The 22,555-nt window shown below is 38.4% G+C and overlaps 1 protein-coding gene and 1 long non-coding RNA gene across 4 annotated transcripts in view; one reads left to right on the forward strand and one right to left on the reverse strand.

Annotated features, from left to right (window-relative positions):
* The window catches only part of LOC146004060 (uncharacterized), a 117,148-nt gene that overhangs the window by 21,383 nt on the left and 73,210 nt on the right, over positions 1-22,555 (reverse strand). The window contains exon 1 of one of the 3 annotated variants that reach the window (XM_083142673.1): positions 17,258-17,815. The exons of the other annotated variants lie outside the window; for them this stretch is intronic. Within the exon in view, the coding sequence (XP_082998799.1) occupies positions 17,258-17,584 (327 nt within the window). The 5' untranslated portion in view covers positions 17,585-17,815. Of the gene's footprint in view, positions 1-17,257; positions 17,816-22,555 lie in introns of those variants that run through there. 3 annotated transcript variants of the gene reach the window in all.
* Positions 1,265-5,475, forward strand: LOC146004412 (uncharacterized). The gene is made up of 3 exons (XR_014443928.1): positions 1,265-1,402; positions 2,742-2,813; positions 5,312-5,475. It is a non-coding gene; the product is annotated as an uncharacterized LOC146004412 (long non-coding RNA).

The raw sequence follows: 22,555 nt of genomic DNA on the forward strand, positions 1-22,555 counted from the left end.
AGAATCCCGTAAACTCCTCTTTCCTCTCCCATTCGTGCCACATGGCCTGTCCACCGAAGTCTTCTTGATTTAATCATTCTAATAATATCTGGACATGAATACAAATTATGTAGTTCTAAATTATGTAACCTTCTCCACTCACCTGTCTCCTCATCCCTTTTAGGTCCAAAGATTTTCCTAAGGATCTTATTTTCAAATACTCTCAATTTATATTCCTCTTTCAATGTAAAGGACCAAGTTTCACATCCATATAATACTACAGGCAAAATTACTGTTTTGTATATTTTAACTTTTAGTTTCTTAGATATAAAACGAGAAGACAAAAGTTTATGAAGAGAGAAGTAACATGCATTTTTCATATGGGATACAAATATTTGTGTAATCAAAAGTGTATGAAGTGTTTAGTAAGGAATGAGGTCAGTAGCATTCAATTAACACTTCGAGAAATGACCGTGTTTTAGAAGATATTGAAAAAGAGGATATTATTTGTATTATATTTCTATTTCTTTAATGTTTTATATTAACTTAATGACCCCCTTAACACACACAAAACAGCTTACCTTTATTTAATGTGAAACGTTTTTTTTAAAAGTCACCTGATAAACCGTGAGCCCCCCCTGATAAACCGTGAGCCCCCCCTAGAGATCAATTCTAGCTACGGGCCTGGTGATGTTCCTAAAGTTGTAAAGTAACTTGTTGCGCATAATTCATAATCTTTCGTTATTGCCTGTCGGAACGTACCCCAGAGGGATTTGTAATTGATTTTTAAGTAAAGAGGCCAAAATAATGCAGTGGGATACTGTGGGACGTAAAGTTAATTTGCATGGGAAATATTATTTACAAAACAGGCTTCTGTAAGAGTTTATAAGATTTGTAAGCTGCTGCTTAAACTCCATTCATTCGTTGTAGTCGATTACATCTAATTCACAATTTTTTAAAGGAAAAAAGACACATTGTAAACAAGGGCGTGAAAGTTAAATATACCTTGACATTAATTTTCGGGAGCAATGATCGCCTTCCCACATTCAGACGCTGATATTCGTGAGGTTTTTTGTAGTGTGCGTCCATAGTATCTTCTAATTTTCGGTCCTTGGGGGATTCTAAACATTAACAATTTAAGTTAAGAAAACTTACAATTTCAAGCAGCAGCTAGAATTTCTTTTAGAGTGCTGTCTTAGATTTCTTTTACACATAAATATGGTTGTGTAACATAAAATTTTAAGTATTATTTTAATTTTCAACTCCTTTTCAGGAATGTACCATGCATAGAGAGGAGTGAATACGGATAATACCCACAAACACACTCGCCTTAGTTCCAATCTACACTGAACATTTCGCCACTCATCACCGATAGCAGTTTTTCAAGGATCCTGCATGGGTTGGGTTTACACAGATATGCAATGTAAGTAGAGTAGTTCAAATCTAATTTTGTTCTCTTTTCAAGGGAATTTATTATTCATTATTTTCATAAGTTTTAAGCTGTAGGAACTTGAAATGAAGAGGTCTCTTAGGAAGTAAGCTTATATGTTGAGGTGGGAGGACCAGTGGCGACCACTATATGTACCCAGGTGTAGCGCACGCTAGAGGTGGTCAGCTAGTATTGAACATTTAGTCATCATAGTGAGTGTGAAAAGAAAATTAAAGTGTCAAAAGTACATGCATACATAAATACATGTATCAAGGAGTCCGAGGTTCCATACTCGGTAGTGGTTCAGATTTCACTTTGAACTTTAGGTGCAGCCCCGATTAGCCTTTCTGTGCATAAAGTGGACTTAAAAACAAATTCAAACAACAAATCTGGAAATAGGAAAGGGTGGGTGTGTGTCTCATAGCTTCGGTTATTTCTGTTTCAAAGGGAGTGTTCGCCACTGGGAAGGACAGTACTAATAGTTATACACAGTGTAGGCTGGAGTGTAAAACTTTGTTGTGACTGTCTTAAGAAGTATTTGGAAATTGATATGGCATACTAATTACACAATGTGTACAGCGAGATGTTAAAATATTACCAGGCAAGTTGTTCATAATTTTCAATATTTTTTGACGTCCCACGTGTATTTAAGGAATTGAACTGCATTGAACTTCTCCGGGAAATATTTATGCATCTCACTCTTTACATACCTTTCCTAATATCTTTGTTACACAATTAATTTCATGGAGGATTAGTAAAAAAAATGGTTGACTAGACCACACAGCAAATATACTTCTGCGTCAGCATCTTTAAGTTCTGAGAATCGATTGCTGCTTGTGTACAATTTAGTGTTCTTGTGGATGTGGGATGAAGTAAGCGATTCATACATTTTATTTGTTTTCTCTTTTCAACTTGCAAAGTGAGGGTCTGTGATGCTACATTTATTGGCTATCAGTTACCCTGTAAAAGCCTACATACAAATTTTGTCTTTGGAAATTAAATTCATTTTGAGATGTTATGTAGAAGAAAACACACAGATAAAGAAATTAATTCTTATTTGAAAAGTATCTAAACTTTCATCATTCTGGGTTTCTTTCATTCAATCTTCCACTGTATATATAGACATTCCTTAGGAGAATTTAAATTGCTGGGGGGATCCAAATGATACTAACTTTGCATGATAATTAACTTTTATATGTTAAATCCACTTGAACGCTTCAAATAGTCTTCCATCTATTATGAAATATAGTTGTACAATAAACTGTTGTATTGAAGAAGTTAAATTTTTGCTACTTTCAAGATTAATCTAATTTAAATTTATTCCTTATTTCAGACATTGAATGCTGTTTAACTAAAATAACCACATCTGATGTTTGAAGATGATCCTGATTTTGTAAATGGAAATGTAAGTAAATAAATCAATTAACCTGTATGTAATCTGAAAATGTCAGAATCACATAAATAGAACTAGGAACGTAAAATATAATGCTGCGTGTGCGAACCATACAAACACACCTTTCATTTTGTAATTAAGAATCTTTGGATATGCATTTCCAAAATGCACCTTAGCATAAATATACAAATTATAATCTTTATGTATTTCTTTCTATACTTTCTAAACTTTCAATAGAACTTTATTTCTGCTACTTGAAAACAGAATCATATCCATGCTTTTATTTTTGGAGAGTTGAACTTTCATGTAGCTATGTCTTGTTTCTATAGAAAATATTTAAAATTGTCAAGGGTATGTGTCTCTTGTCTGCTGGGTGAAGGGATGGAATGAGGCATCCACTCACTTCTCCTTCTGGCACTGAGCCTGTTACATGCTAGTATAATGTACAGAATAAATAAAATCTTTTTGCCTTTTCGCTACATGATGTTTACACATACACTTTGACAGGACAGAACTACAGGGTGCGAAATCATTGAAAACTGGTGGGGGAAGAAAGTTCTTAATTTACATTCCCCCTCCGCCACATGTGTGTATTATTAAAAGTAAATTAATTTGTTACTTTTATACATATCAGATATTGTAAAGCAGCCAACTAATTCCTTTAGTAACTTGGTTAAAGATGTTATAAATTATGAAATAGTTGAAGTGCTTTTATTATGTGTAAGTTTTTGTTTTGTTTGTGCTTTATGTTAATATAAATCAATTAGATTTCATAGTTATAATTTTCTTGCATTCTTGTTTTACTTTAATTGTGCGTATTGGTGTTGATTTGTTAATGATTTATTGAGAGAGAAAGCTCAATACTCACAACTACACTAATTTGTGTGTGTTTTCGATATTATTCTTAGTACAGTATATTTGAAATTAAAAGTAATTGCTTATCTTTCGTTTGTTATAACAAAAAATCTTCCCCCCGGAAATTTTTGGTGGGGGGATTTTTAAGGCCAAGATTGTTGGTGGTGGGAAATCCCCCTGTCCCCCCAGGATTTCGCACCCTGCAGAACTAACAGAAACAAAAGAAAGCTAAAGCTAAACACTCAAAAATTAGTAAAAAAAATATTTTTCACACCAACATTGAATGGTACTGTTTGAGCTCTTAGGCGACACCAGAAAGGTGTTTGTGTGTGTGTATTGGGGGGCAATCCATTGACTTAACTTAATAGTAGAACAAATATTAACAATAAGAATCATGGTTATGATAATAATTTTACAGTAATAACTATTATAACAAAAAAATAAAATTATATTATTATTATTACTATTATTAAATCCTTTGGGAGAACTACTAGATGAATGAATATCAAGTACAACTTTTCCTTATTACTATATATATATTTTTTTTTTTCCATTTTACACAGTTAGTGTACTGAAATGCACAGTTATTCTGTTTAAGTTTTAACTTTTCAATAAAAGCTTTCTAAACAATATTTATGTTATAACAACTTCTGCTTTTTGTGACTTGAAATGGCCGATGGCAATTCCAGGGGGTGGGGGGGGGTCAACGGATATGTTCCACCTCCATCTCCCGACACCGATGTTTCAGCACAAAATATTATCCTAAAGTAATTTCTTACTTTTGAAGATAGTGTGCCATTTCCAGTTATATGCTGTGGCGTGCCCAGTAGTCAGCCCTCATTTCGCTATTTTTTCCTGCCTGTTTATAGCCCCATCATCACGCTCCTTGTATAGGCCCTTGCTTATGAAATAAAAGCATGCATGTTTATATTACCTTTGCATAATAGGGTGACATACTCTTAGTTCCTCCACCTGTTCATTCAATCAGTGGCGCACGCAAGGGGGGTTACTGGGTTTAACCCCCCCCCCCGAGCTTTAAATATTATGGGAAATGCTGTGTAAAATAAATTGCCAATTTAGTGCTACTGCATTCAATGTAGAAACTGATCAGCTTGAGGGCCTCCCCGATGGTGCAGTGGTAGGTCGTTGCCTTGTAATCAAGGGGTCCTGGGTTCGATACCCTGTGGAGGCACATAGTGGTTCGGATCCCACTTTGAACCGCAGGTCCAGTCTCGATTAGCCATATTGTGCATAAAGTGGACTTAAAACACCAAGTCAATCTATCAATTGAGCAGCTTGACTGATTGATTTTGTTTATTTTTCTTCGCATTTCTGCCACTTTTGGGCTAATTGCGAACATGAGGATGAGTGATGATATGATGGAATGGATGAATGGACACTCACAAAGAACACCTGTGCTCAGGCTGGGATTCGAACTCGACACCCCAGGCGTTTTAGCATGCTTTCGTAACCATTCATCCATGAAGGCTGGCTACTCAAGCTTGAATCACTTTGTATGCACACATCACTAGTATACTTTTCAGGGAAGTATTAAGACTCATAAATGTTATAAGTACATTCTAAACTATCACACTCTGACCTAAATGCATTCTTGGTTATATTCTTATTTACTCTTACATTTTTTCTCCTTTCAGATCATGGACGCCTTTCCATACAGACATTTTAAAGGAATACAGCATGCAAATTTTTAGCAATGAAGTAAAATTCCTCTTTTTTTGGATAAAATTGTGAGAACTATGTTGAATTATTGCAAGATGAAATGTACGAATATTGTAAATAAAGTTGAATTTTTTGCTAACTGGTAACTTTATTTCTTCAACCTAATCTTTGGGGCGAAAAAAATTAAGCTCTCTATTTGAAATAGAGTGGTTAAAAATTATGTATATGAACATTTATAACTTCTACTAAATTTGCTCTGCCTTCTTAAGAATGTACATTTTCGTTTCTAATTAATTTATTAAAGTACTGAAATAGGTTCTAAAAGCACCAAAAATCACTCACATTGTAATGATTGTGGCATTGAACTGAGTGTGCAGAACCAACAGCAAAGGAAAGGTAAGGTTGAATTATTGCTTAATGTGTATGCATTTAGTGGCAAGGTAGTATTTTTCAGAGATTATCCCCTTACCATGTATGTATATACTTGCATCCAACGTATACATAAAATTTATCTACGGATATACAAGTATACAGTATTTTGTTGTGTTAAGTATGTCATTAATTTATCCTAGCAATGTATGTGAGCATGAGTGTTGCTTTCCAAACAGTACAGAAAAAAGTTGTTATTTTATAATTAACAGGTGTGACTTCTGAAGATCAATACCCTTCATGTTATATTGTACACTCAAGGACACTTCTGGGTTGTAACAGCACCATTGACTTTCAATTAAATCATTACAACCCAGCAGTGTATGTGACTGTACATATATCCAGTCCCAATTGGCTTCTAAGCATCAAGTGGAAGTCTCAAAAAAGACTTATTGGAAAATATGTATGTACATTAAAAGTTGCGGCTTTTTTGTATGATTTAGAAATCGATACATAATATTCCTTGCAAGCTTCATGTAATTTAGGGATGGCTTGTTCTTCTACATGAATACCTTGGTGAGCGTGCTGCATTTAGTTTCCTCTAAGATTTTTAAGCTTTGTCAAATTTTAATGCTGAATTGAATGGTATTATTTTTATAAAGAAGACAATTAATCACATTAAAATCTGAACGCATTAAATGAAGAAACACTGTTTTCACTGTGATGTCGTATATTACACAATGCAAGAGTTAACATTGCATTTCTCTACTTTGATACATTTGCCATCTGGGAAGAAATTATAATGAAGTTATGATTGCTCTATCTTATTCTGAATTCATATTGGATAAGATAGAAAATATCTGACTGATTCTTCAAGGTTAAAGGTAAGCATTATTATACTAAATGAAGATCATTTACCTCTTCCTCACGAACCCCTCAAACTCACCCTATGGGAGGAAAAACACACTCTATACTAGGGTGAGAATAACTCACCGTATGGGAGGAAAAACACACTCTATACTAGGGTGAGAAAACTCACCCTTATGGGAGGAAAAACACACTCTATACTAGGGTGAGAAAACTCACCCTTATGGGAGGAAAAACACTCTATACTAGGGTGAGAAAACTCACCCTTATGGGAGGAAAAACACACTCTATACTAGGGTGAGAAAACTCACCCTCATGGGAGGAAAAACACACTCTATACTAGGGTGAGAAAACTCACCCTTATGGGAGGAAAAACACACTCTATACTAGGGTGAGAAAACTCACCCTTACGGGAGGAAAAACACACTCTATACTAGGGTGAGAAAACTCACCCTTATGGGAGGAAAAACACACTCTATACTAGGGTGAGAAAACTCACCCTCATGGGAGGAAAAACACACTCTATACTAGGGTGAGAAAACTCACCCTTATGGGAGGAAAAACACACTCTATACTAGGGTGAGAAAACTCACCCTTATGGGAGGAAAAACACACTCTATACTAGGGTGAGAAAACTCACCCTTATGGGAGGAAAAACACACTCTATACTAGGGTGAGAAAACTCACCCTATGGGAGGAAAAACACACTCTATACTAGGGTGAGAAAAAACTCACCCCAATATGGGGTGTGGAAACTCACCTTTTGGGGACGTATATTTGTGACAAGCCAAACTCACCCCAAAAGGTGAGTTTCCACACCTTTATTTTTTTCAGTGTACGCCATCGGGGAGGCACCCAATTTACACAAATATGTTGATTCCAATAACACGTTATATGCATAATCTGATAATGATGCACTTTTGGTGCATCTAAACATATTTTTTTCAACTATAGAATGTCTAAAAGAATCAATCAAGTTGGGATTTTAATAACTTCAGGAGGCACGGCTCTGTAAATATGCGATATAAACTAAATGCAGGTTTGCCTTCCATACGTGGTGGTTTTGTTACGTTTCTTTGCTTCTTAAAACATACACTTTTGCAGGAACGGCTTCTTGCATCCTCCTGGGGCCTTGCTCTAGAGTCATTCCATGCGAAATCAACACAGCCTTTGACCTGACCATCTCCGATGGCGAAATAGGGACGGAGTTACAGCACATTTAGTATAGCTAAGCGGGCTCAAAAAAGGCAATTTATGCGAACTTTGACCTTGAATAATTTAACAATTACAAGACGCACGAGACTAAAAATTTTCATAGTTACTAAGTTCTATGCATAGTTTCAACTCCCCAAATTTCATAAAAATCGGAGATGGTCAGGTTAAAAATTGCACATATCTGTGTTGATTTGGCATGGAATGACTCTCTAGCGAAACAAAAAATATATATTTGTTTAGCATAATAGAGGGTTACTTATTCCTGCCGAACTTACTAGAAGGATTCTATTGAGATCATACGGCTTTGCATGACAGTATCAATGAAGATTTATGTACAGAAATATTAATTAGGAACTTTTTTTTTTTCGTAAACTGGATTTAACATCCTTTTTTGTTATTCAGCAAATCTTCAATTCATCACCTTTTTTGACATTAATTTCCTAGCCAGGACAGCTGTTTTTATGCAGGTAGATTTCATAAGATACCTAGCAATCAGTAACCTACAAACTGCATTTTTAATATTAATGTCCTTGTGATTAACGAACCTTATTTATTCTCACCACGCAATGGGTAAACTATTTGGAGCTTTATTCCACTTTCCGGGAAAATATTGTGTTTCTGCTACTTTTGACTTTTGTTGGCATGATATTCCGGATCACTTTTACGAGACGAGACGAGACAAAACGAGACGGGACGAGACGAGACAGAACCCTTCGAGACGGGACACGAGACGGGACAAACGAATATTTTCGAGACGAGACAGCATTTTCATGAGACGGGACGGGACAGACCAAAGTCTCGTCTCGTCTCGTCTCGTGGGCAACACTAGTGATAATGAAGTTTTTTTTTGGAGTATTGTCAAAAGAAGTACGTATATGGATGTATTAGTTTTGTAAGTTGCACGTTAATTATCTTTACTGTGTTAAATGTGATTAAAGTTAATAAAAGTCAATATTGTGTACAAGTGTGTTGGTTTTTCTGAATTGAGGAAGATAAATGTTGGAAATGTGTTCCAAGTGTGTTATTTGTGAAAGTAACAAATTGCTTTCCTGCACGCATTGGAGTTTGTGCAAATTAAGTTATTGTGGCCCCTTGCCTTATAAGAGGGTGTTCCATTAATTTGAAACGATATGAAATATGAAATAAGGTTAAGTGTTTAATGTTTTTTTTTCTTTTTCTTTCAGATTTAACAACTTCAGTCTTTGGCAGTTGCAACGATGGAAAGATTAACAATCAAGCAACGTGTTAAAGTTATCGAAGCCTATTACGAAAATGGACGTTGAAACAGAAATGCATTTCGGGCACTTCGCGATTTTTTTGGTCAACATAATCGACCAACCGATCAAACAAACTGGGTCGGTGGCAGATGTGAAAATCCCAATGCGTGCTCGTTTACGCCGTTCAGCTGAAAACATTGCTGCAGTGCGCGAGAATGTGGCCACGAATTCAGACACCTCTATTCGTCATCGCGCGCAGGAATTGAACGTCTCCACAACAACGCTACATCGAATTTTGACAAAGGATCTGTCTCTACACGCTTACAAAATTCAATTGACACAAGAATTGAAGCCTGCTGACCATTTGAAGCGCCGTACATTCGTCAATTGGATGCACGAACAAAAACAAGCCGATGATGATTTTTCGCAAAAAAATTATCTTTAGTGATGAAGCCCATTTTCATCTTGGTGGGTTCAATAAGCAGAATTGTCGCATTTGGGCTGATGAAAATCCAAGGAACATCGTTGAAAAGCCACTGAATCCACAAAAGGTCACTTTTTTTTTTTTTTTTTTTTTTTTTTTTTTTTTTTTTTTTTTTTTTTTTTTTGCTAGCGGAATCATGGGCCCGTATTTCTTCGAAAATGATGCCGGGAATTCTGTAACGGTTACAGGCGAGCGATACGATGACATGATAACCAACTTTTTATGGCTTGAATTGAATGCTATGGATGTCGAAGATTTGTGGTTTCAACAGGACGGCGCTACAAGCCACACAGCCAATGCAACAATGACTTTATTGAATGAGAAGTTCCCAGGTCGCATCATCTCTCGATACAGCGATGTCAATTGGCCACCACGATCGTGCGACTTGATCCCATTAGATTTTTTCCTTTGGGGTTATCTCAAAAGTAAGGTCTATGCCAACAATCCAACAACAATTCAACAGCTGAAGGATGAGATAATAAGGCATATTGGTGAGATCGAGGAGGAGCAACTATGCAGAGACGTGATCAAAAATTTTGACCATCGAGTGGACGTGTGCCGCCGAAGCCTTGGCGGACATTTGGCCGATATTGTTTTTCACACATAATTGCATGGCAATCACGTGATCCAAAAGTGAAATCAATAAAGTTTCACCAATAACACCGTTTTCTTTACTGCTAACTTTCATCCGTCTTAATGGAACGCCCTTTAGAAACATCTGAGAATTCCGATTAAAGAAGGGAGTTAGGATATTTGCACTCAAGTCAGTAGGTGCGTGTTATACTATTGTATGAATAAAGCACAATGGGGGTCTGTATGATCCAGTACTATGCGTTAAAAACATAATCATTTATATTGCGTATCCTTGTGGTTGTCTAGATATTATTAGAATAATTAAATCAAGAAGACTTAGGTTGGGCAGGCCATGTGGCACGAATGGGAGAGGAAAGAAGAATTTACAGAATTCTTGTCGGGAAACCTGATGGTAAGAGGCCTGTAGGAAGGCCAAGAGGAATATGGAGGGATAACGTTAAGATGGACCTAAAGGAAATCGGTAAGGATGGAAATGATTGAATTGATCTTGCGAAGGATAAGGAACAGATGGAAGGTTTGTGTTGCTGCACCCATAAACCTTCGGGTTTGAGAAGGCTAGAGAGTTAGTTAGTTTTGTGCTTTTAAGGGCTAAATGAGTACTTGAAAAAAGTGTGTGTTTTCAAGCTTCCCTCTTAATGGCTTTAATGATGTGTAAAAAGTTTAAAAGAAAGTATTTGCGTACTTGCAAATAAGTTGAACAACAAGGTTGCCATCTCTAACAACCCTCCATTGTGCTGGTGCTTAGATGTGAGAGCGACCTTGGGAGAGAGGCTTGTTGGCGTCTAGTCGATAACAACACATGATGAAGATCACAACCTTCCGCGCAAATGCTAAGTAATTATGCTTCGCTCCGGTTACCTCGTGCTTGTTTCGCACAGGTACTTGATTGCGTAACAAGCTAGGATGTGGGTATCCTTGGAGGGCGAGGACCCGCATTCGTCACGGTGGTAATGAGCCAATAACAACTTCAATACGCAAACCCACGATGCGTCTTCAGCAGGCATCAAGAGTGTTTGCTTTGCCCAGCATGTGAAAGCGCAACCACATGCAGGATTTTATTACTGCAAATACTGACACAGTGGTTGGCTTACAGGGGCGTCACGAAATGTTCCAATATTTTCACTGAAATGACACTTACTTGTTTGATTGATTGATTTTGTTTATTTGTTTTGTTTATTATTTTACTTTGCTTTTCTGCCACTTTGCCTAATCGCGATGATGAGGATGAAGACGATATGATGAAATTGATGAAGGGACACTCACAAACACCCATGCCCAGGCCAGGATTCGAATCCATGACCCCTGGTGTCGCTGAGCGCTGTGATAACCACTCCGCTACAGAGCCCGGCGACACTCACTTGTTAGTATACACATGGTGTTTAGTTCTTTATACATGCAAAATGTTTCTGAATTTGAAACATGTGTTTATTTTTTAACAAGCAACCCAACCACACTAACAGAGCGTTACAAGTGTTAGATAGGCCTACATTTTGACTTGGGCGCCGCGGAAAAATCTTGAAACACTAGGGGCGCCGCGAAACGAAAAAGTTTGGAACCACTGCTGTAGAAGATATATTGTTGGACGTCTAGAATGTTATAATGTCTCTGTATTTCGATGATCAATTGTTTGGTTGATTGGTTGTCCAGTATGGAATTATATAGAGATTGACGATTTTCAGTAATGCATTAAATTGTTGTTTTACATTAAACGAACTTTCAATAACACAGATTTCAATGTTTGTAATCCCTATTCCGATTATTATTATTATTGTTGTCATTATTATTATTATTATTATTATTATTATTATTATTATTATTGGTAAGAATCTCTTAATTTTAAAACTCTGTATTCAAAAAGGAGTGAAAAGCTAATTGTTTTTTTTTTGTTCTGTTAAAGAAAATCTTCTCCTTCAAGACTTGATAGCTACTGTTTCTTGAGAGCTATTGATTACAATGTTAATAAATATAGGATTGGATAAAATTCTCTGGTCTCAGTAAATAGAAACAAAGGTGGTCGACTCCTAAATCTCTTAAGAAAATTTAAATAATCATCTGCAGTGAACTACTTGCAGAATATTGGACCGGGTACTGTATTTGGCTACTGATATAACAAATTCTGAAGAAGGAACAAAACAGAACTAAATCTAAAATAATATATTTATTTATGGCTTTAGGACCTGGTGTGGGATGCCGGCCCCCTAAAGTTACATTGGCCACAGGTTGTTCTAGATAAAAGCCTATCTGTGTAAAATTGTTGTCATATTTATATTTTACTTACTTTTTCTTTGCATTTTTCCTTTGGGTAATAGCGACGATGAGTATTAAATGAAATTGATGAAATAGAACACTAACAAAATAAAATCCTTCCCAGGGTGATGCACCGGAATCCTCCGGTGGCAAGATCAAAAGTTGGCCTCTTAACACGCTTCTCTTCATCTGGCACGCCGTGCTGTTCCTCTATGAACCTTTTGTTATCTCATACAAAGTAAATTGTTATATTGATTTTTGTATTGTATTTTATTGTCCCTGTTGAGTTTTTATTTCAAGTTCCTTATATGTACAAATATACTATTCGGGATTGAACCTGTAGCTTAACCCTCCGAGTACCAACCGGATCTCTGAGACCCATAACTGAATTCATATGTCTATACTTTTGCAAGGCATTTTGCAGGGACTATGAGGTCATGTGACTTCGTTGCAGTTTCGTTGAAGATTAAGTGTTGAAATTATCTTCGTGTTTGAGATTTCCAGTAGACTTCTACAGAATATAATAGTAACTGGTACCAACTGGGTCTTTGAGACCCACTGATATTTTCCATTTGAATATGTACAGGGTGGCTCAATAAGTCACTTAACGCCCCCAGTACAAGGCCACTGCAGCGCGCAACATGGAAATGGTGATGACCAATCGTTATCAGGCCAAGGGGGAACCACATTGACGCAACCCACACGGTCGGCGGCCATCTTGAATTCAACTTCAGAATTTTAAATGGGAAGGGGGTCGTGCGACATATCAACATGGGCTAGAATTTCACGAGAAATGCAATGGTGAAGGTTTTTTCGACGTATCTTTAACCAGTAAAAAGTTATGACTGAATTCTTGTACCAATTTGCTCCTTTTCGAGGTGTTAGAAAAATGCCTTAAAATTTGTTTAGCGCTTCGGTAATGCATCGAGATCAAAGTGACGTCTATGGAGAGACGTTCGCATGCCATTGCACATTATTTTAATCGGATACATCCATGAAGAGCTGTGCATTATGAATGGTTGTCGCGAACAATTTACAGTGTGACGCTTCCATTGAATTAAAAGTCCTTCACAGTGACAAGGCTAATGTTTATGTTCATAAGGAAGTTCATAAACAGAATATGTGACCCTTGTCATCTGATAACTAACTTTGGACAAAAACTGGTTCATAACGTTCCCATAAGTGTTCTGGTGTTCTTCGCTATTGAAAAAACTCTGTAAAAAGTACCTTCTTCCATAAGCAAGGATGAAAAAAACTGTTTATTTAACAAATCCAAGTAGCCCTAAGCATTTAAGGTTCCGTTGATGGAAAATTGACTAACCAATCGTGTTCCACACAGCACGCCACAACATTAACTTACCAACACTAACCATTCAGCTTTGATCTGTCGAAAATGGGTTATCAGATAAAAATCATCGAATATTCTGGCCGCCGAAAGTGTGGGTGGCGTCAATGTGGTTCCCCCTTGGCCAGATAACGATTGGTCATCGCCAATTTCAAATTCCATGCCGCAGTGGCCTTGTACTGAGGGTGTTAAGTGACTTATTGAGCCACCCTGTAGATGGCGCTGGGGAAATGGCGCTCGTTGCCCTGGAACTATTTTGCTATTTGTCACAACCAAAGGACGTGACCCCAATACCACAGTATTCGGGTTTCAGAAGGAGGCAATGCTTACATCCTACTGTCCCAAAAAGGGCAAAGTAGTTGTTCTCAGCACCATGCACTCCAAAGGCAACATCGACGAGAGCAACTCATTGAGAAAGCCAGAGGTCATCCTCTCTTACAATAGCACCAAGGAAGGAGTCGATACAATGGACCAAATGGCTCTCTTAAATCAAAGTCTCTTTATTGTTATACTTCTCCCAGGTAAATACCACAATTTTTAATTCTGGGTCTGAGAGACACAGATGGTACCAGATGTTATATTTTTTCTGTGGTACTCCTAGGGTTAAAGTAGGATCCGAATCACTATGTACTTCCACCGGTTATCAAACCTAGAACGATTTGACTACAAAGCGACCACATTACAGGGTTTGAAAAAAAAGCCAACCCACCTGGGCGCAGGTGGGTTTAATCGTTTTTTTCGGGTTTAATTTGGTTTTTTCGGGTTTAATTGGGTTTTGTCGAGCTTTTATAAATAAAATGTGAATACATGTAATAATTCACATTTGTAATTGCCGCTCAACCTACACACTGCACCTCGCCGCCTGGCACACCAACTAGCAGACCACAACAAACTGCTAAATCACAGAAATGTTTATTTTCTATCCTTTATTCTCTTAGGATTTCCTGGTCACCTCTGTGACTCTGTGGATAGCAAGTATGTATGTTTGAATTGATATTAGCTGATGTTGTATCAATAATGGATACATTACGATATAAGATACATTACGACTTTTGTCAGAAACATCAAGAGATCAATTGCAGGTGTGTAATACAGTGCGTGCGAAATTCCATTTCGATCTTCAGCCGAGAGATCGGGAGAAGCGTGGCGGGCAGCGCTGACGGAAATGCCGACATTTGCGGCCTGTAATACCCGCTTATTTTTATGGACAGATGCAGACATTTATATAAATATTGCAAAACGAGCACTAACCTGTGTTATAATTTATCATCTGTAATTCATTCAAGTTCTGCTCTTATATACACAAAAAAATACGCTTTAGAAACGATGTTAAGAGCCACAGATAATAAAACATTTTAATCATAATTTTGACCAGTAACGTCCTGCTTAAGTTTATATCCTTGAAAGAGTTTTGTGGCGATGGGAATCGTTTGGAGGTTTCGAATGTGCAACACTGTATCAAGACTACGCTGCAGACGAAACCGTTAAAAGTGAATGGTTTTCGTGAGCTTCCTTGCAATCCGAAATCTCCGAGCTCGAGTTTTTTTGTTCCTTCGCGACTAGATGAAGACAGAGCTGCGAATATAGTTTGAATTTGAATTTAAAATTTTGGGTGCGTCAGCACTAAGGCTACTTTGCACCCGTCACATTATGCGGGGTCCAGCCCCTTATCGTTACATATTACAACTCTGACGTTGCAGAACTAAAATCATAAAATATTAAAATGTTCTGACTTTCGTTAAAAGCTGAGGCTGTAAAGGAGCACTCGGTACAAATAAGGACAAATCACAGGACAACACAAACAAAATTATACTGACCATGGGGCCAGTCGCCAGAGCCTCGTTGGTCTGCAGTCCAGGGTGTACTACGTGGAAGTGAGGTTGACCATTGGGTGCACTACGTGGATGGAGCACCCCTTACACCCTTGCGAATATAGTGGCGAGCAATGTAAACCAAGAGCGTGTTAATTTCGTACTGTGCGCAAGAGTGTTATTCTTGGTTACTTGCAGTTACTTGTTTGTGTTATTGCAGTGTGTATGTGTGTTGTGTCAGTGAGACGATTGGAATGCCAGCCGCAAGGTTCACGTAAGAACAAAGATTTATTATGTATGACATGTACATGAAAACAGACTCGTGTCGAGATGTGTGTAGGCAATTTGTACAGAAATTCCCAGGCGTTTCAACTCCACATAGAGATACGGTTAGACATCTTGTCCTTAAATTACGAGAAACTGGATCGTTAAATTTTAAAACACCTAAGCAAAAAAGACGGATTCTAACTGAAACAAAACTCGATGATATTGGTGCAGCGTTAGAACGTTCTCCAAACAAACCTATACGCCGTGTTTCAAAAGAGGTGGGCGTGTCAAAATCATCGGCACATACAGCCACTAAGCTACTAAAATTAAAACCGTAATCTTATAACACAGGTTAGTGCTCGTTTTGCAATATTTATATAAATGTCTGCATCTGTCCATATATTACAGGTCGCAAATGTCGGCATCTCCGTCAGCGCCGCCCGCCACGCTTCTCCCGATCTCTCGGCTGAAGATCGAAATGGACGCACGGTATTATCTTCAGTCACAAGCATAATAAAATAGCGATAGTATAGATAGCATTCCCCGATAGTAGATCGAAAGAAACTGACTTAAGATCTGAGTTCAGCGACTTTTATTTATTAGAATATATTCAATAGAAAGAATCTTTCAACTTTTGGAATAAATTACGCAATATACTTGGGGTAGATAAGTAATAGTTGTGTTATTGTAATAATGTAGTAATCATGTATTTCTATGCTATTTGGTATGCTAACTGCAGTAACGAATGTATTCAATATTGAGCAAACATAAATACGTTGCTGTTCAACATATATATTGGAATCTTTTGTCTAAAAGTACCTGCAGAATCTACAGCTTAATATAGGCCTATGTAATTTCTAAATAAAGATTAAACGTTTGTATTGGTGTACTGAGCTGTGAAATTTCGTTCTACTTCATTTCAATATTACAAGTGTTGAGCATTTTAGATAGCAAAATTAAACTCGAGTTATAATGACAGTCGTGATCGCATTCTAAAAGTCTAAAATGCAATCTTCATTAGTATACACCTCTATGACGTTCCTTCATTTCAGGAATCATTGAAATACCAAAGTTAACGAAGAAACCCACTGGGTTTTAAAATGGACTTTTTCAAGTGGGTCCAACTCGAAAAAATCCAGCGGGTTTTTTCTGGTTGGTCCCACCGTGGCGAACCCTGCGACATTACCACTACACAATCGGAGAGGATATATATATTATATAATTACATAATTTAGTTTATAAGTTGACTCCAATGTAATGCAATTCGTACCTCGTACGTAGTTGGTACGTTGGTAACCAGTGGCGGCGATTAGAGAGGCCGAGGTGGGCAGTTGCCCCCCCCCCCCCCCAACTTTTCGCTACTTTTGCCCCCGCACTATACTAAACCTTATCTAAAAAGGGAAATATGCTGCCTTTGCCCTCCCCCCAGTCTTGGCACCTTGCCCCCCCCCCTGTTTCGCCGCCACTGTGGTAACTTATGTAGCAGTTTCAAGCAGTCGACTTACCGGTCTGTCCCGATGACACCTGTAACTTCTCCTTCTGTCCCGTTTGAAAATCACCACAAGACAAACGCTCATGACCATCATGAAAGTCCCTAACCCGATGAGAATTGCACCGAGCTTCTCGTTGATCCCCCACGGGGACTTTTTTATAGGCACCTTCACTGCTTTCTCCACGCTGGTGAAGTAATCGGTGTCGGTCATCGAGAGGGCCATGGCCCCCATCAGAATGAACAGCACGCCGAGGCAGCCGCAAGAGGCCATCGGCAGGCACCCCGCTGCCATGCTGCGGTACTCGGTGTACCTCTGGAAGTCTGCAGAGGGTGGGGTCATGTCGAGAATGTAAAGGTACTCATTGGTACGCACAATCACTGCTGACACACACTGCTGACGACCATTCCTTGTTCGTTTCGCAGCAAGGTAAGCACAGATATCACTAATGGATCGATCTTCACCAAAACATTCACTTCGTTACTGCGATCAACATTATACAATCCCTCTCTTGTGTATTGTAGCATAATCCATCAACAAGCAACAAAGGGTCCTTGTGATAGACTACTTTATCACTGCACCACGCCGAACGTAATTACTTAATAGCTTAAAGTTACCACTGAAAACAGAGAAGCTAAAATTGTCAACTCAAACCAGTTCCTGTTCTTCCAACACCCATCCCAGGAAGTTAAGCAACCTCATTTCCGTCGAAAGCAATCAATGACGTTATAACCGGAAACGGAAGGAACAAACGTCAGTCACATATATTAACTTAGTTACAAATTTTTCCATTGCTGTATACGTAGAAAACGATCATTTGTGGTCAACGTAGATTCCGTGTAATTGAAAACAAGAGAATTATCACAGAAAATTTAATAGTTAAAAAAGAGACAACATAGTTATTTTTTCCACGGAAACTTATTATCTTCTGACGTAAGGAGGTTTCACTTAGCATGGGAATTCATGAAATCGTGTCCCGAATGTCTCTGGAGCAAGCGAACGAAAACAAGTCTCTGCGCAAGTAGTGGCGCAAGACGGCTCCACCAATGAACACGTGTGATGAACGCGATTGCGTGGAGGGGGAAAGAGAATGCAGTTAGCAACCTTCCCAGCAATGTGTACTGCTTCGCGCTGCTCACTCGATTTCTTCCCATCTCCACCGCTATGCGCGGCCTTGCTCCAGAGATAAATCGGACAGGGTATATTGTTTTGGTCAACAATCTCCGGTAACTTGTATTCTGCCTCAACGTATGTTCACACTTTTCATTTCGTCGCCTTATAATCAAGGGGTCCTGGGTTCGATGCCCAGTGGAGGCACACAGTGGTTGGATCCCACTTTTAAACTGCGGGTCCAGTCCCGATTAGTCTCTATACATAAAGTGGATTTAAAACACACTCAATCAATCAATCAAAGCTGTTTTAGTGCATAGCTAGAGTAAATCTAAGCGTCGTCGTCCATCCATTCCCAGTGTAAATACCAATCCAAAAGTAAAAGATTCCTACGGGAAAACCGGTTACATTCTTGAAATCAGCGTTGAAAAATTACATAGAAATAGTTTAAAAATAAAATGCAAAAGAAAATAAGGAAGAAAATTGTTCCCGTTGCGCGTTAAACTAGTTTTTCTAAGAACGAAGAACTTCGTTTGCAGAATATTTTCGATCTTCAGATCTTGCTAGAATCCAATCTGGATTTTGTAGCGTCGAGCTGTTATCTGATAAGCTGATATCTATCAGCAACCAAATTTTTTACACCTCTTGTATTTTCTGAGATGTCGATGGTTGATAGGGAGGATGTTATTATTATTATTATTATTATTACATATTAATTATGTATTTATGCAAAATACCTGGCTATGCTTGTTTACAGTTTAAGTCCGAGCATGTGTCTCCTCACTCATACATTTCTCACCCAAATCAATCTTACAGTATAAAGAAAATAGTGGCTTTGTCAAGGAAGTGACAATAATGCCTAAGCTAAGTGTTATCGGATATATCAAAGAGCAACTTTATCAAAATTTCACGTGGAAGACAGGGTGATCACTATCACGTACCCATTAGTCTTTGTTTGCTTCTGGGTGTTCCATGACTTTCCCACGCCCAAATTTGTCTGAATAATATACGATTGTGATAACTGATGGTTTGAATACTTATTTGTAACTTAGTTACCAACCTTATGTAGTTGATTTGTACGTGAAACGCGCATCATTGTGCAGATCAAATACAGAACAGTTATTTAAACGTACGTGCGGCACTATTGTATCCAATTGTGGAAACAACCAACCTCACGATAACAATTTTATTATAAATTGCTTTGTAACATACACACGAAATGAGCATCCAGCCAGTAGAATATATGTACATATTCTTACAAGAGATGACACAGTAAAGAACCTGGGAATCATTTTTCAATCTAATCATAATTTCAATAAGCACATAAATCATGTCATTATTAATGTACAAATAGATCTAGGGTTCATTCTTACCCAGGGAAGATAATTTTACAACACCAACGAAGCACTCAAGGCGCTGTTCACTCGACTCAATTAGTACTCCGGCATATACAGCATATTTGCAGAAGATACAATTCAACATACAAGTATTTCAATATACTTTGTATATACTACTAACTTCATTGATTCTGTACTATTCATATGTAAGACATACGCTTGAATATGCATCCGTGATATGGAATACAGACACGGTAAAGCATATGAAGAGAATCGAAAGAGTTCAGAAGACATATATTCGGTACGTAAAATACAAAATAGATAAAGTATATTCTACATTTGAGCATTATGACGATATTGTTTCCGAGTTTAGCTTCAGTCATGCTGCAAGACCGAAGAACACTTCATGAAAATATACTGTTATGGAAACTAATAAATAATGCAGCCGGCGCAACGAGTCTTTTATCAAAAGTCTAGACTTTGGGTTCCCTCATTGAGAACGAGACACAATAACGATATACTTTTAATTAAACAGGCAAGAACAAACATGATAAAAATTACCATCTCCAGTATATATAGGGTGGAGCATCTGGTGGTTTCTTTTTAAAGTACATGTTATTTTGACACTGAGAGCTCATTCACGATCAAAACCTTGACAGAAACACAGTAGCATATTTCCGCGGTACGAAATGAATCGTTTTACAACAACGGTGGGAAATATTGAAAACTTATTTCCAAAGTAAGTGCTGTGTTGCCGAAACAGTGCGAATGTTGAAAAGAAATTTCGGTCGAAATAGTGCACCAACCGCGCCGGCTGTACGAAGTTCGTGAAGAAAGTTCGTGAGAGTGGCATGCTAAGTGATAACACAAGTTATCCTCGTGTTCGTCCAGTGCGCTCAGTCCAGAATATTACAGCTGTTGCCGAAAGTGTGCGCCAAAACCCTAGTACCTCAAGTCGCCACAGATCTCAGGATCTGAACATTCGTCGTACTAGCCTGAGGAGAATTCTGAATGAAGACCTTGGATTAATCGCTTACAGGGTACTCAGGAATTGAAGCAATATGACCACCCGCTTCGTTATCGCATCTCTGTGTGGGCTTCAGAGCCCTTTTGCACACTCAGTTCAATGAGCGTGTAATCAGCCGTTTTGGTGATGTTGCTTGGCCTCCGCGAAACTGCGATTTGACGCTGTTGGACTTCCTTTTTGTGGGGTGCCGTTAAAGATCGATGTTATGATGACAATCCAGAAACGATTCAGGCACTTAAGCACAATATTCATCGTGCTATACGTGCAATAGAGCCACAAACCATCGATAATGTCCTGCAAAATTGGTTTGCGAGCCACGGCAACCATTTGAATGAAATTATATTCCATAACTAATCGGAAGGTGAACTCTTGTCAATAAAGCAACAAACGTTCAAAAATATTGCACGGTGTTTATTTTATCGCCGATGGCCCACCCTATACAATGTGCAAGTATAACCAGGGAACGGATTTATAATATAGTAACAAAATACCTTTTTAATAATATAAGACAAAACACGAGCTACATAAAATACAGCCTCTGCATTGCAACTGTTACCGTGACTGTTTTGAAGAGAAACCAGAAGCGAATCCCGTACGTAAGCCACAAAATCGTTGCTTCTGGCGCTGCTGTCGGGCGCGCAAAGGGAGGGTGGGTTAGCAATGGGCTGCTCGGCTTGGGACTCTCTTCAAAGTTGCAAACATAACGACTGTAACAACCAGGAGCCGATGCTTGAGCTACAGCGCCTTGAATAACGTAGTGTGGAAAACGACCCAAGAAACTGGTTCCTGAGACGGATGGCAACATAGATGGCAGTGCGATCAGCACAGCTGCTAATTTTCTTATGAAAGTAATGCGGCTTAGTTAGTTTTTGGAATATATTGTGTAGATTTGTTTGTCTTGATTGAAACAGTTATATTTGAGGAGTGATTTGCAGTCACGAAATGGCATTAATTTTGAAAGAAAAGTAAAATAAAATAAATAAATAAATAGCATGCGTAACACAAGAAGAAACATCGCAATGTGATTACGGACGTCAGGTGTTGGATTGTGTACTAGAGTTTATTTTTCTATGTTATTAGAATATAAATAAAATCCTGAGAGATATTTCATACCTAGCCGACAAACTACAGGTGTCGCTTGGAAGCGAGCAGTCGGTAATCAATGCAGCCTTTCGAAACGTAGGGACACAAGATCTGACTGCACCGTTTCCTCAAGGAGATTTTAGATCAAAGCGACACGCGACAAACGATACGGGGATTTCACACCAAAGCGACACGGGTCCTTCTGTCCAAGGCAACTTCCATACCGAAGCGACACGCGACACATGTCACTTGGAAACGAGCCAATCAAGAGCAACATTTCACATCGTACAGGCCAGCGTTCGGTTGGTGAAATCCTCAAGCGATAAGTGTCACGTGCCGCTTGTCTCTTTGGTGCGCAATCTCCCTAAAGCAAGACACTCATTGCATCGCGCATGCGCGAACAACAAACCACGGCAACACGTTCCAAGCTGTTGAGGAAAAGGGCCCAGTACGAGCGACACGTGTGGCTTATCGTGTCGCCTAGATCTGTTGAGGTAACATACGGTTTATCATGTCGCCTAGATTTGCTGTTCGCAGAATTAGCAGTAAACGCTTGCTAATAGACTGAAGGCACCGTGTCGCTTGTCACTTAGTTGGGAACTCCCCCTGTGGCGCGTCGCTTCGGTCTGAGAACCCTTCCTTTAAGGAGCTTTCAGACCAAAGTAACAAGTAGCATGCAAATACGGCATATGAACGTGTCGTTTGGTGTTTGGAACCTCATGCGCAATGATTGCTATTTTACAATCTGGAAGTGTC

The sequence above is a fragment of the Lepisma saccharinum genome, chromosome 21, assembly GCF_977018435.1.
Source record: "Lepisma saccharinum chromosome 21, izLepSacc3.1, whole genome shotgun sequence".
NCBI classification, from domain to species: domain Eukaryota; kingdom Metazoa; phylum Arthropoda; class Insecta; order Zygentoma; family Lepismatidae; genus Lepisma; species Lepisma saccharinum.